This window comes from Mauremys reevesii, linkage group 15, assembly GCF_016161935.1.
Source record: "Mauremys reevesii isolate NIE-2019 linkage group 15, ASM1616193v1, whole genome shotgun sequence".
Classification (NCBI taxonomy): domain Eukaryota; kingdom Metazoa; phylum Chordata; order Testudines; family Geoemydidae; genus Mauremys; species Mauremys reevesii.
In genome coordinates, this window is record NC_052637.1 from 1,415,392 (window position 1) to 1,427,511 (window position 12,120).

The 12,120-nt window shown below is 50.0% G+C and overlaps 1 protein-coding gene across 2 annotated transcripts; it reads left to right on the forward strand.

Moving 5' to 3' along the window:
- Positions 1 to 3,259: 3,259 nt before the first annotated feature.
- Positions 3,260 to 11,247, forward strand: LOC120382890 (zinc finger protein RFP-like). Of its 2 annotated transcripts, XM_039500349.1 has the most exons (7): positions 3,260 to 3,733; positions 5,220 to 5,315; positions 6,174 to 6,404; positions 7,598 to 7,620; positions 7,923 to 8,038; positions 9,264 to 9,296; positions 10,244 to 11,247. In XM_039500349.1, exons 1-7 carry the CDS (start codon positions 3,311 to 3,313, stop codon positions 10,759 to 10,761), a joined length of 1,440 nt encoding a protein of 479 aa, XP_039356283.1. In that variant the 5' UTR covers positions 3,260 to 3,310; the 3' UTR covers positions 10,762 to 11,247. The 2 variants fall into 2 exon arrangements, with proteins under 2 accessions (XP_039356283.1, XP_039356284.1); XM_039500350.1 differs by lacking the exon at positions 5,220 to 5,315.
- The last annotated feature ends 873 nt before the right edge of the window (positions 11,248 to 12,120 follow it).

Below are 12,120 nucleotides of genomic sequence, written 5' to 3' on the forward strand. Positions count from 1 at the left end.
TTCCCCTTCCCCTCTCAAAGCAACATCACTGCTGGCTTCCTGCTGATTGCGTGACAGGCAGGCCGGGGCAGATCAATACTGTCTGTTCATTGATTGAATATAGATATGGAATATAGATGTGGAATATAGATCTTCCCACTTTTCTATTATGTTATGAAATATTCAGCGTATTCTTTGTTTGAACCCTATTTATCAAAGACTGATAATAAAGTCCCCTAAAAACGTTGCTTAATTTCCCACCATATTGCCCCCCGATCATGGGAAGACAGGTTTAAAATTATTCACAGTGAGAAATCTCTTGCGCCCAAGGGGGACTATTCACTATGCATAAAATGAAGCACAAGACTAAGGATACGTCTACACTACTGCGGTAAGTCGACCTGTGCTACGCAACTCCAGCAATGTGAAAACGTAGCTGGAGCCAATGTACCTTAGGTCGAGTTATCGCAGGGTCTAACCTGCTGGGGGTCAATGAGAGAAAATCTCCCATCGACTTACCTTACGCTTCTGGTCAGGGGTAGAGTACAGGGGTCGACTGGAGAGCGATCTGCAGCTGATTTGACAGGTCTTTACTAGACCCGCTAAATCGACCACCGGTGGATCGATCTCAGAGTCTTGATCCTGGCTGTAGTGTAGACCTGCCCTAAATCTTTGCAGGACTGGTGCCTAATTACCTATAATTGATTAAATATCCCCTCAGATGTTTGCCCCTTTTCTCTCATTATCCGATGTTGACGTCTCTCCTCTGATTTTTCCAACTTCCTCTCACATTATCACATATTGATCTAAAATCACTCCTTGCTCTTTCATTCTTGAACCTGGAGATTAAATCTCTTCAAACTTTGCCATTTTACTGCCAATGATTGAATATTGGCATAACAATTTCCTCCGATTCTAGATGTTTCTCCACACTCACCCTTTTTTAATTACAGTAATTTCTCTTGTTCGGGAGGAAAATTGTAGGAGTCAGCACACCAGACGGGCAATATTCTGGCACGGGGAGGGCAGGAACTGAAGGTTGTTTGGTCACATCCTTGGATTTTAATTTTGTTGGACAAGGCGTAGAGCAGGTATCTTGAAGATGTCACAAGACGAATGACCATTTGCCAGAATAATCCTGTCTTACTTTATCTTTGCCTTTCCCTCACCCTTTGCCGTCAGATTTTAGTGTTTGAGTGGTGGGAAAATTATGAATTATAGGGGGAGGGATAGCAGTGGTGAAGCACTGGAATGGGTTACCTAGGGAGGTGGTGGAATCTCCTTCCTTAGAGGTTTTTAAGGTCAGGCTTGACAAAGCCCTGGCTGGGATGATTTAGTTGGTGATTGGTCCTGCTTTGAGCAGGGGGTTGGACTAGATACCTCCTGAGGTCCCTTCTAACCCTGATATTCTACGATTCTGCTCAAACCCGGCTGGACCAGTGTGAGAGTCACAGGGTGAGAAGCATGACTGAACTGGGGAAGGAAGTTACTGCCTGATCCCTGCGGTGATGGGAAATTCAGTCAGGAGGGGGAGAGAGCGCATAGGGAGATGAGAACTGTTAACTCACTGCCCTGAGGGCAGAAAGAGACAGGAAATGTCCTATGAACATTGGGTGAAGCCATCCCTGAATTCTAAAGGGATATGAACGACACTCCAAGCGTAGTGATAGGCCGGAGGGGTAGGGGTCATCCCCTATTTGTAAGAGGACAAGGCAGTGCAGAGTAGAGGAGGAATCTTGGGGCATCAACCGGCTTGGCCAGCCCTGATGGGGCCAACCCCATCACTGAGCTGAGGATCCTGAAAACCCATCTGGTGACCCCTTCCCCATCTACAGCATCAGCTTGAATGGGAAGGAGGGAAACACTCCCTGTCCTCTGGCTCCCGTTCAACCTGAGCGCCTGGATTTCCTGCGCTGGGAGCATTTGTTGGGGTGACAGGATCCTGGCATCTCCCACAGATTCTCTGCACTTTTCTACCAACTCGGAAATGTTGCGCTGCTGCTGCAGGGACCAGAAGATGCAATTTGCTGGGCTGGGCGCTGGGTTCGGAGAGATGTTCTACCTGATTTCTTGCTTTGAAATAATAAAGTAGAATTTAGTTTCTCAAACTCCCAGAGCCCCTTGTCTTGAATAACTGAATAAAAAAAGCCTTGAAAGCCATCTGGGAAATCTCATTGAGGGGGTATTTCCCCTGCTTTGAGGACTGCAGATTCCAGAGCTGCCAGCTCTGTGGGGTTGCAGACCTTTCTGTGAGTCTGTGTGGGGGCAAAAACTTTGTCTACAGGGGTAATTCTGCCCCACCCGGCTGTCATTTCATTATGTGACATTGCTCCAACCCCTCCACCATTCCCTCCAGGGTGGGTTGGAGGCAGAACATGGTAGGAGTGTGGAGATCCAAGATCCCTATTGAAAAGCCGGGTTTAATATGTGGGGAAGGGCAGAGGTGCCGACTTCCTGAGTTTCCAGGGGGGGCTCGATCCCCGCTTTGCCCCAGGTCCTGCCCCCACTCCACCTCTCCCTCCAAGCCCCTCCCCCACCTCTTCCTGCCCCCTCCACCCCAGTGCCTCCGATCACTAGCAGGCCAGAAGCGCTTGGGGGTGGGGTGAGGGTGATTGGCAGGGCAGCTGGTGGGTGCTGAGCACCCACTATTTTTTTTCCAAGGTGCTCCAGCCCTGGAGCACCCACGGAGTCAGCACCTATGGGGAAGGGTCTCTACACCTCCCCCTGCAGCACACGATGCTCTGAGAGGTGCGACATGGGCTCTGTTCCAGGGGAGCCTGAAACCTGAGCCCCGTTGGCCAGGGCTGAAGCCCTCAGACTTTGGCTTCGGCCCTGGCTTCAGCCCCAGATCCCAGCAAGTCTAAGCCAGCCCTGGTGCCCCCAATCAAAGGGGCTCGCGACCCCCTGTGGGATCCTGACCCCCAGTTTGAGAACTGCTGCCTTCGTTGAAACAGCAGCGAAGACACTTTTAACTGTGGTGAACCACTCGAATTCCACCCCAGGATCCCCTTCAGGCTTTCACGCCAGCTGCTGAGCGGAGTTAAAAGCTGAGTTGCCTTCTCTTCACTGCTATTTTAACCCAAATCACCAGCACCTTTTGGGGGGGTTTTGCCAGAAAGGCAGATTGCCAAAGGACTATGCTTTCTCCTGAGGGCAAGGAAGGGCAGCAGGGCTGACAAAGCAGTTTTGTTGGGAGCACCCTCGCCTCCCCCCCCAAAAAAACTTGAGCAACATGTTACAGGCAGGGAAACGCCCTGTCGCTAACAAAGGCTCAGTCCTTTTCTGGGAAGAAGGAAATGAAACAAATTCTCTCTGGCACTCAGACGGAGTCATGGCTGCTGCCGATCCAGCAAAAACTTTTGAGCACGAAGCTTCTTGTCCCATCTGCCTGGAGTATTTTAATGATCCGGTGACTCTAGACTGCGGGCACAATTTCTGCCGAGCCTGCATCACCCAGTGCTGGGAGGGATCGGATACAGATGTCTTCTGCCCCTGCTGCATGGCGATCTTTCCCCAGGGGAACTTCCGGGCCAACAGACAGCTGGGGACTCTCGTAGACCTAATCATCCGACAGCTGAAGGATGAGCAACAACCGGCCAAGCTGGGAGGGGAGGGGGTGTGCGGGAAACACCAGGAGGCTCTGAAACTGTTCTGCGAGGAGGATCAAACCCCCATCTGTGTGGTGTGCGACAGATCCCGGGAGCACAGAGCTCACACGGTGGTTCCCATTCAAGAGGCTGCCCAGGAGTACAAGGTGAGAGGGAATTTGTCTGTCTAGTGTGAATCACTTGATGATTCCCTGTTCTGTTCGTTCCCTCTGGGGCACCTGGCACTGGCCACTGTTGGAAGACAGGACACTGGGCTGGACAGACCTTTGGCCTGAGCCAGTGTGGCCGTTCTTATGTGATTATAGCTGTATGCAGCGGTGGTGTAGTCGTGGTGGTCCTAGGATACTACAGGGCCAAAGGGGTGAGGTGATATCTTTTATTGGACCAACTTCTGCTGGCAAGAAAGACAAGCTTCTGAGCTCACGCAGAGCTTTTCTCCAGAAGCTCGAAAGCTTCTCTCTCTGGCCAACAGCATTTGGTCCAATAAACCAGTGGTTCTCAAGCAGGGGTACGCAGAGGTCTTCCGGGGGTACAGCAACTCATCTAGAGATTTGCCTAGTTTTACAACAGGCTCCATAAAAAGCACTAGTGAAGTCAGGATCAGGGGTGAAAGTAACTTACAGGACTTACCGGTACTGCCGGAGTCCTGAGGGGGGTGTGGCCTCATCTGGAAGAGGCGGGGCCTCTCAAGATTTAAAGGCCCTGGGGCACCAGCTGTGGCTGGGAGCTCCAGGGCCTTTAAATCAACCAGGGCCTCCCAGCTGCAGAGGTGGCTGGGAGCCCCAGGGGCTCATGGGCAAATTAAAGGGCTCAGGGCTCCAGCCGCCGTGGAGCTCCAGGCTCTTTAAATCCCGACTGCAACTCCAGCTGGGATTTAAAGGGCTCAGGGCTCCCGCAGCTGCTGGGAGCCCCGAGCCTTGCCAGGCTGGGGCTGGGATTTAAAGGGCCTGGAGCTCCCGTGGCTGCGGAGAGCTCTGAGCCCTTTAAATCCCGGCCCCAGCCCAGCTGCCGAAGCTGCGGGTGGGATTTAAAGGGCTCTAGACTGTCCGCAGTGGCGGGGAGCTCCGAGCCCTTTAAATCCCGGCCCCAGCCCTGCCGCCGGAGCTGCGGGGAGCCCTGAGCCCTTTTAATCCCAGCCGCAGAAGCCGGTGCTATAGTAGTGGCTCTGACGCTTTTGTATTTTTAGGTCTGATTTTGTGAGCAAGTCGTTTTTAAGTGAGGTGAAACTTGGGGGTAGGCCAGACAAATCAGCCCCCTGTAAGGGGTACGGTCATCTGAAAAGGTCGAGGGCCACTGGAGGAAAAGATATTACCTCACCCACCTTGCCTCTCAGATTATAGCCGGGAAGTTAAAAGTTGTCTGCTCTAAGGAGGAATGGGGTTTGGGGGGGGGGGTCATTTTGGTTCCGTGTTGTGGAATCCAGAACTAGGATGGAGTGATGGGACTGGTCATAACCCACACGTTTGTTACTGGAAATGAGAACATTCACCAAAGGGCAACTGAAGTCTCATCCCACAAGCCAGATCAAAGAGCTACTGGTCTGGGTCATGTTTTCCAGTTGTTCTCACTAAGTGTCTTTAAACAGGGAGGAGGGGAGGAGCCCCACAAACTTCTGTTCTCCAATTCTTTCAGGAGCAAATCTGGAGGCGGCTGGATGTTCTGGAGAAAGGGAGAGAAGAGATTCTAGCTCTCATAGTGCGTGAGGAAGAGCAAAGGCAGGAACTGCTGGTAACTGCCACTGGTATCCTGTAGCCAGCAAATTCACACAGGGAAGTTCCCATGTGAGAAGAGGAAGGATGATTCAGTGGTTAGGATGCTAAGCCTGGGATGCAGGAGAGCTGGGTTCATTGACCTGCTCTGCCCGGACTCCCTGGGTGGTTTTGGACAGTCATTGAGTTGCTCTATGCCTCAGTTTACCCATCTGTAGCCTGGGGAGAATAGAACTTCCCTGTTCTGGGAGGGGAGTGGCATCTATTGGGTAGATCAGGGGAGGTCTGGGGGTTCGAATTCCTGGGTTCCATTCCTGACTCTGGGAGGGGAGTGGCATCTAGTGGTTAGAGCAGGGGAAGCTGGAAGTCAGGACACGTAGGTTCATTTTTAGCTGCAGAGGGGAGCACCATCTTGTGGCTAGAGAGCATGCGAGCTGGGAGTCAGGACTCCTGGGTTCTATCCTTACAGGAGTGTTGTGAAAATAAATAAGTAAAGACTGTGTGTTCTTCAAATATTACAGTGATGGCAACCATATAAGTAACTTGTGACACTGAACCACTAAGGACGTGTTGTCTAGAGACATTAAATATTTCCTCTTCGTAAAGCAAAGATCATCTTTTGCTTTAAAGGAATGAAGAGTGCTCCAGGAAATGGAGAATGAGGGCAAAGGGTTTCGTTAAATATTTAAATCATGGTCGTTAAACAGTGACTGGTTATCTCAGTTTTTCAGAGGCCCAATTTGAGACAAAAAGAGTAACTTAAATCCCATTTTTCTTCCTTGCAAGTTACTTTTACAATTACCCTGAAGAACACTTCAGACAATGGACAGTTTGCATGACTCTCTCTCTCTTCCTGGCCTGTCCCTGTCCATCACAGAGACAAATAGAAATTGACCGGGAGACGATGGGGTACCGATTTGAGAAACTGCACACATTTCTGCAAGAACAAGAGCGTCTCTTTCTGGCCTGGCTGGACGAGCTGGAGAAAGAGGTCACCGCCAGAAAGGATGAAAACGTCTGCCGACTCACCGAGGAGGTTTCCCGTCTCAACGCCCTGATTGGGCAGATGGAGGAGAAGTGTGAGCAGCCTGCAAGTGAATTCATGCAGGTGAGACTGTGCAAGAGACACCCCAGGCCCCGGGCAAGGAACGGAGGGCTCCCGAAGCCACCGTTGCAGGGCCCCGGGCGTCACTGGTCCCAACAGCGCTCTGCATCTGCGCAGCCCAAAAGGGAAATGATTTGGTTCTTTGAGGGCAAAAAATTTTCCTTTGTCCTGAATGGAGTGGAAGAAAATTCCCCCGAAGGCCAAACCACAAACGCTGGTCTCCATCAGAGAGCCACTGATGGAAACTAAGGGCTTGGCTACACTTGAAAGTTGCAGCGCTGGGAGTTACAGCGCTGGTCATGCAGCTGTGCAGGAACAACGCTGGTGTGTGGCCACACTCACAGCTACCAGCACTGGTGTGTGGCCGCATTTGCAGCGCTGTTGGGAGTGCTGCATTATGGGCAGCTATCCCAGCATTCAAGTGGCAACAACATGCTTTTCAAAAGAGGGGGGTGGAGGGTGGTGTACTGTGACAGGGAGCAAGGAAGATAGAGAGAGTGGATTTTTGGAGCCAACACTGTGTGTTAGCTTCCTGGATTGAAAAATCACAAAATGTTCACGAACCCTTAGTCTTAATTGCAAACAGCCTGCATCCAACGCTGTTTCTCTGTCAAGCAAACATTCACTCCCTGCCTCTCATTTGATCGTTCACAGCCAGGTACAGATAGCTCCTGTTTGCTGTGATCAGTGTTTGTTTTTTTAGATAAGCAGTTCAATGGGATCGGAGTTCACAACAAAACAAAGAGAGGCTGCATAACAAAACAAAGAGAGTAATTTAGTTAAAAGCATTCTGGGATATCTCCTTATTCCCTGGAGGCCAATAAAAGCGCTGGTGTGTGTCCACACTTGATGAGCAGCGCTGGATCACCAGCGCTGCAATCGCTACACCCCAACCTGACCAGGTGTACAGCCAGCGCTGCAGCCAGGGAGTTGCAGCGCTGGATGTGCCTTGCAGGTGTGGACGGTTACTAATTGCAGTGCTGGAAAGCCTCCACCAGTGCTGCAACTTGCAAGTGTAGCCAAGCCCTAAGAGATGAAGTCCTTCAGGGAGCTGCCTTCAGGGAGTGTGGATCCAGAATGCAGAGAACTGGGCATCAGACTGATTGTGATGCAGAGCGAATCCCCTCCAGAGCAGGGTGGGTGGGTACCCAGCATGTGGCACTGAGCCCCCGTTTCTCTATCTCTCTCTCCTCTAGGATGTCAGAAGCACTTTGAGCAGGTAGGTGGCTCCTTCTCACTCCCCCTTGTGCTTCCCAATGCTGGGAAGGGGCTCAGGCACCAGGTGAGGGACATGTCTCCTCAGGGCCCAGCAGGGAGCGGGTGGGACGGTCTCCCCGTGAAGCTTCTAATCTTCCCTCCATCCCCAATGTCCTGGGGCTGCCGCCATTTCCCCAGAGTCCAGACTGGCCCAGACCTTAGGGTCAGGTGACTCTGAGAACTCAGCTCCAGTCCCAACTGTTCTCCCTGGTGCCTGGGTTGGGCCATCAGCTGGTGACACCCCAGGTCTCTCTCTCTCTCTAGATGTGAGATGGGCACATTCCAGGCTCCAGCGCCTGCTTCTCCTGAACCGAAATGGAGACTCTGGTTGTTTTCTCAAAATTTCGCTTTCCTCCAGGATGCGCTGAGGAAGCTGAAAGGTAACGGAGAGCTGGAGAAGTTCAGGAGGCATGAGAGTGTTTACACAGGGGCTGGTCTGATTCGGATTTCACTGACGCTGGTTTCACATCATCCTAATTCTAGTGACTCCGGTGGGGTTAGTCTTGATTAACACCGGGGGCAAATCAGACCCAAGGTCTCTTTCTTATTGGGCGAGTGTGAAAGAGCCAAATCACCCTAAATGCCTGTAGCCTTTTATTTTATTTACAGTGAATTTAATAAAGTGGGATTACACCACTGTAGGTTCGGCTCTGGCGGCTACAGTGTCAAGCTTAACAGAGTGAAAGTCACCTCTGCTACCTGCTTCAGTTTTACAGTCTCTAGGAACATGTAATGACCAAGGGCAGTGACCACACAGATATTCACCAGTACAAGGTCTAGTCTGATTTACACATTTTATTAAAGTTATGAGTACCCAGGCATATATAAATTCCATACAGACCTATGCACAAGTTACAAACATCCTCACACCCTCACATCCTCCTAGATAGTGTTAGGGTCTAATGGGTCTCTCATGGATTGATCATCAATAGAGGGATGGTTCCTGATGGATTTTCCAGAGGGAGCTCTCAATTTTCCTAATGCAGGCACCCTCTTTTTTATAATGTGATTCTTTCTATACCTCATTAGCATTTCTGCATATAGTGCACTCTGGGGTTAGAAAACAGTGACTACCAAGTATCTTGTAAGCAAAAAATTACTTTTACCGTTAATTTTTTGCAACATTGCTCATTGATACATCTTTTCCCGTAATCTTAGGGCATCAGGTTATTGTTTGCTCACTCACTTATATATATTATACCATTTCTTAACTCTACAGCCTAGTATGGTTAAGCTAAAATCTTACAGGCCTCAGCCGGTAGGCCTTGTGTTTCAGCCCTACATACTTAGATAAGTCATAATTATCCCTTCTAACTACTAATCAATCTATAAGTCTATAATTGTACAATTTAACTCCAACATACAACAATTATATATAATATGCTAGTTATACCATCACACAATAAGTGAACAATAAACTAAAATCACTGGCTACATGTGGTTTCTTAACTAGCCCATATAAAATTTCAAGTCACTAGAAAGATTTGTCAGTAGGTTTTCAGTGCTATCTCTTCCTCTGTCTAGCCCCTCGTTCCCCTCTTGTGACTAAGTCCATGATAGTTATCGACAAAATCTGATCTCCTCTCTGTGCTCTTCTTCCTTTAGTGAATCTGTTGCCTGAACCGAAACCGGACAGAGGTAAATTTCTAAGGGGTCGTTGGGACACTGGCATTATTGATGGGACTGTTTTCCTGATGTGAGGAGAACACGTTTGTTTTGGGACATCAGAAGCAGCAGGAATCAAACTGATTGCTGGAGTCAGGGCTACAAAAAGGACCTCACACTGCCAGAGCCTCTAGGAATCTCTGTCATTGGAGATTTTTAAGAGCAGGTTGGACAGACACCTGTCAGGGATGCTCGACTCTAATGTTTGGTCCTGCCTTGAGTGCAGGGGACTGGAGTAGAAGACCTGTCGAGGTCCTTTCCAGTCCTACTGTTCTGTGATTCTATGCAATACCCACTGGAGGGGGTTATTTCTAGCTACTACATTATTGTCAACTCCTGTGATTTTAATCTCCCGTCTCATGGAGTTGGTGTATTTTTAAGATCCAGCTCTTGGACTCAAGTGATTATGGGAAAAATCTCATTTTCATTTACTATTTTTTAAAAAAATTCTAGCCCTTGTGGCTGCAGAGAAACTCCACCCCCGAAAATATGACCACTAGGCATCTTAAAGGCTCAGAAAGGAGGAGGAAGATAGCAAGAACCCAATGATTATTATTTTAAAAGAAAATCCCATTGATTGGGGTTGGGCTGATTCACGTCTGAATGTTTGGGTTTGGTGATGCTTCCAGACAGGCAGGGCCCACCTTACGACTGACTCAGTCACTGTTTAACAATCAGATCGGACGGGAAAGGAAATTTTTTATGTGATTTGAAGGACACACGTTGATCAGAGCAAAAAAATGGGTGAGGGGGGAAATGAAAAAAAGAGGGGCTGTAACAAATTACTGCGAGTGGCCACAAGATGGCAGCAGAACCTAAGGCACGAGACAGCCCTTGCTGTGCTGCATGTTGAAGCAAACCTTGCCCCGCAGCTGAGCTCTGCCTCCAACACGGATTTTTTTAATTCTCTCTCTGTGCAGCTGAAGTGACGCTGGATCCAGACACGGCAAATCCCTGGCTCGCCGTGTCCGCGGATGGCAAAAGTGTGCACTGGGGAGTCGCCCGGCAGGATCTGCCCGACCATCCCGAGAGATTTGAGCCTGCTCCCTGCGTGCTGGCCTCTGAGGGCTTTGCCTCTGGGAGGCATTCCTGGGAGGTGGAAGTTGGAGAAGGGGCAGTCTGGGTCGTGGGAGTAGCCCTGGAGCCTGTTAAGAGGAAAGGCGCGAGCACGTTTACACCGGAGCAGAGGGTCTGGGCCGTGCGGAAATACTGGGAACAGCATTGGGCCCTCACCTGCCCTGAAACTCCTTTGTATCTACATGGGGTCCCTAGCAGGATCCGGATTTATGTGGACTATGAAGGGGGGTTGGTGGCGTTTTATGATGCTGGCAACGAGGCCCCGATCTTCACTTTCCCCCCAGCCCCTTTTGTGGGGGAGAAAATCCGCCCTTTCTTTGAGCTGCTGAGTACAGGCTCCCAGATCAAACTGTGCCCCTGAGACACAGGACAAACCATCCCAGATTGGCCTTGGTCCTACATACATTAGTAATAGGGCTTTTCCATAGAAGCCATCAGTGTGGTTGCCTCAGGGATGGTTTTGTCACCAGTGGGGGAGAAGATGGTCCTCAGAATGATAAATAAAAAGCTGGTGAAGTAAACAATCAATTAGGATGTGCACCACACTATGAGAGACGACTGGAGGAGCCCTGGCAGGCAGATCACAGGGGAGATTTAAAGATAAATATGTACGTGTCCACAGTATTTCAGCACCTACAGGCCCCAGCTGAGATCAGGGCCCTGTTGTGCCGGGCGCTGCACAGACACACAGGGAGAGACAGTCCCTGCCCCAGCTGAGATCAGGGATCCATTGTACAGAGCATAGGGACCGACTCTGTGGGTGCTCTGGGGCTGGAGCACCCATGGTGAAAAAATTGGTGGGTGCTCATCTCCACCTCCTCCCCTGAGGGTGCCGGGTGCCCGCTTTCCCCCCCCCCCCTCGCTCCCAGCGCTTGTGACGCAAAATAGCTGATTTGCGCAGCAAGCGCTGGGAGGGAGGGGAAATGTGGAGCGCTCAGGGAAGAGGCAGGGCCGGGATTTGGGGAAGGGATCCAATGGGGCAGAGAGGGGGCAGGAACTTTGGTGAAGGGTTGGAATGGGGGCGGGACAGGGGTGCGCAAGTACCCACCAGCACCAGGGAAAGTTGGCACCTATGGCACAGAGTATGAAACAGTCTATGCCAGATGATCCCTCACTCTCACAGATCTTGGGAGACAGGCTAGTCCTCGCTTACAGACAGCCTCCAACCTGAAGCGAATACTCACCAGCAACCACACACCATACAACATAAACACTAACTCAGGAACCTATCCTTGCAACAAAGCCCGATGCCAGCTCTGTCCACATATCTATTCAAGTGACACCATCATAGGACCTAACCACATCAGCCACACCATCAGAGGCTCGTTCACCTGCACATCTACCAATGTGATATATGCCATCATGTGCCAGCAATGCCCCTCTGCCATGGACATTGGCCAAACCGGACAGTCTCTATGCAAAAGAATAAATGGACACAAATCTGACATTAGGAATCATAACATTCAAAAACCAGTGGGAGAACACTTCAACCTCTCTAACCACTCAGTGACAGACTTGAAGGTGGCAATTTTTCAACAAAAAATCTTCAAAAACAGACTCCAAAGAGAGACTGTTGAACTCAAATTAATATGCAAATTAGATACAATTAACTTAGGTTTAAACAGAGACTGGGAATGGTTGGGTCATTACACTAATTGAATCTATTTCCCCATGTTAAGTTCTCCTCACACCTTCTATGGATCATCTTGATTATCACTTC

Coding starts and splice junctions, on each gene's coding strand:
- LOC120382890 (XM_039500349.1), top strand. CDS start 3,311: ATGGCTGCTGCCGATCCAGCAAAAACTTTTGAGCACGAAGCTTCTTGT. Junction 3,734..5,219: donor AGGCTGCCCAGGAGTACAAG/GTGAGAGGGAAT, acceptor CAATTCTTTCAG/GAGCAAATCTGGAGGCGGCT. Junction 5,316..6,173: donor AGCAAAGGCAGGAACTGCTG/GTAACTGCCACT, acceptor TGTCCATCACAG/AGACAAATAGAAATTGACCG.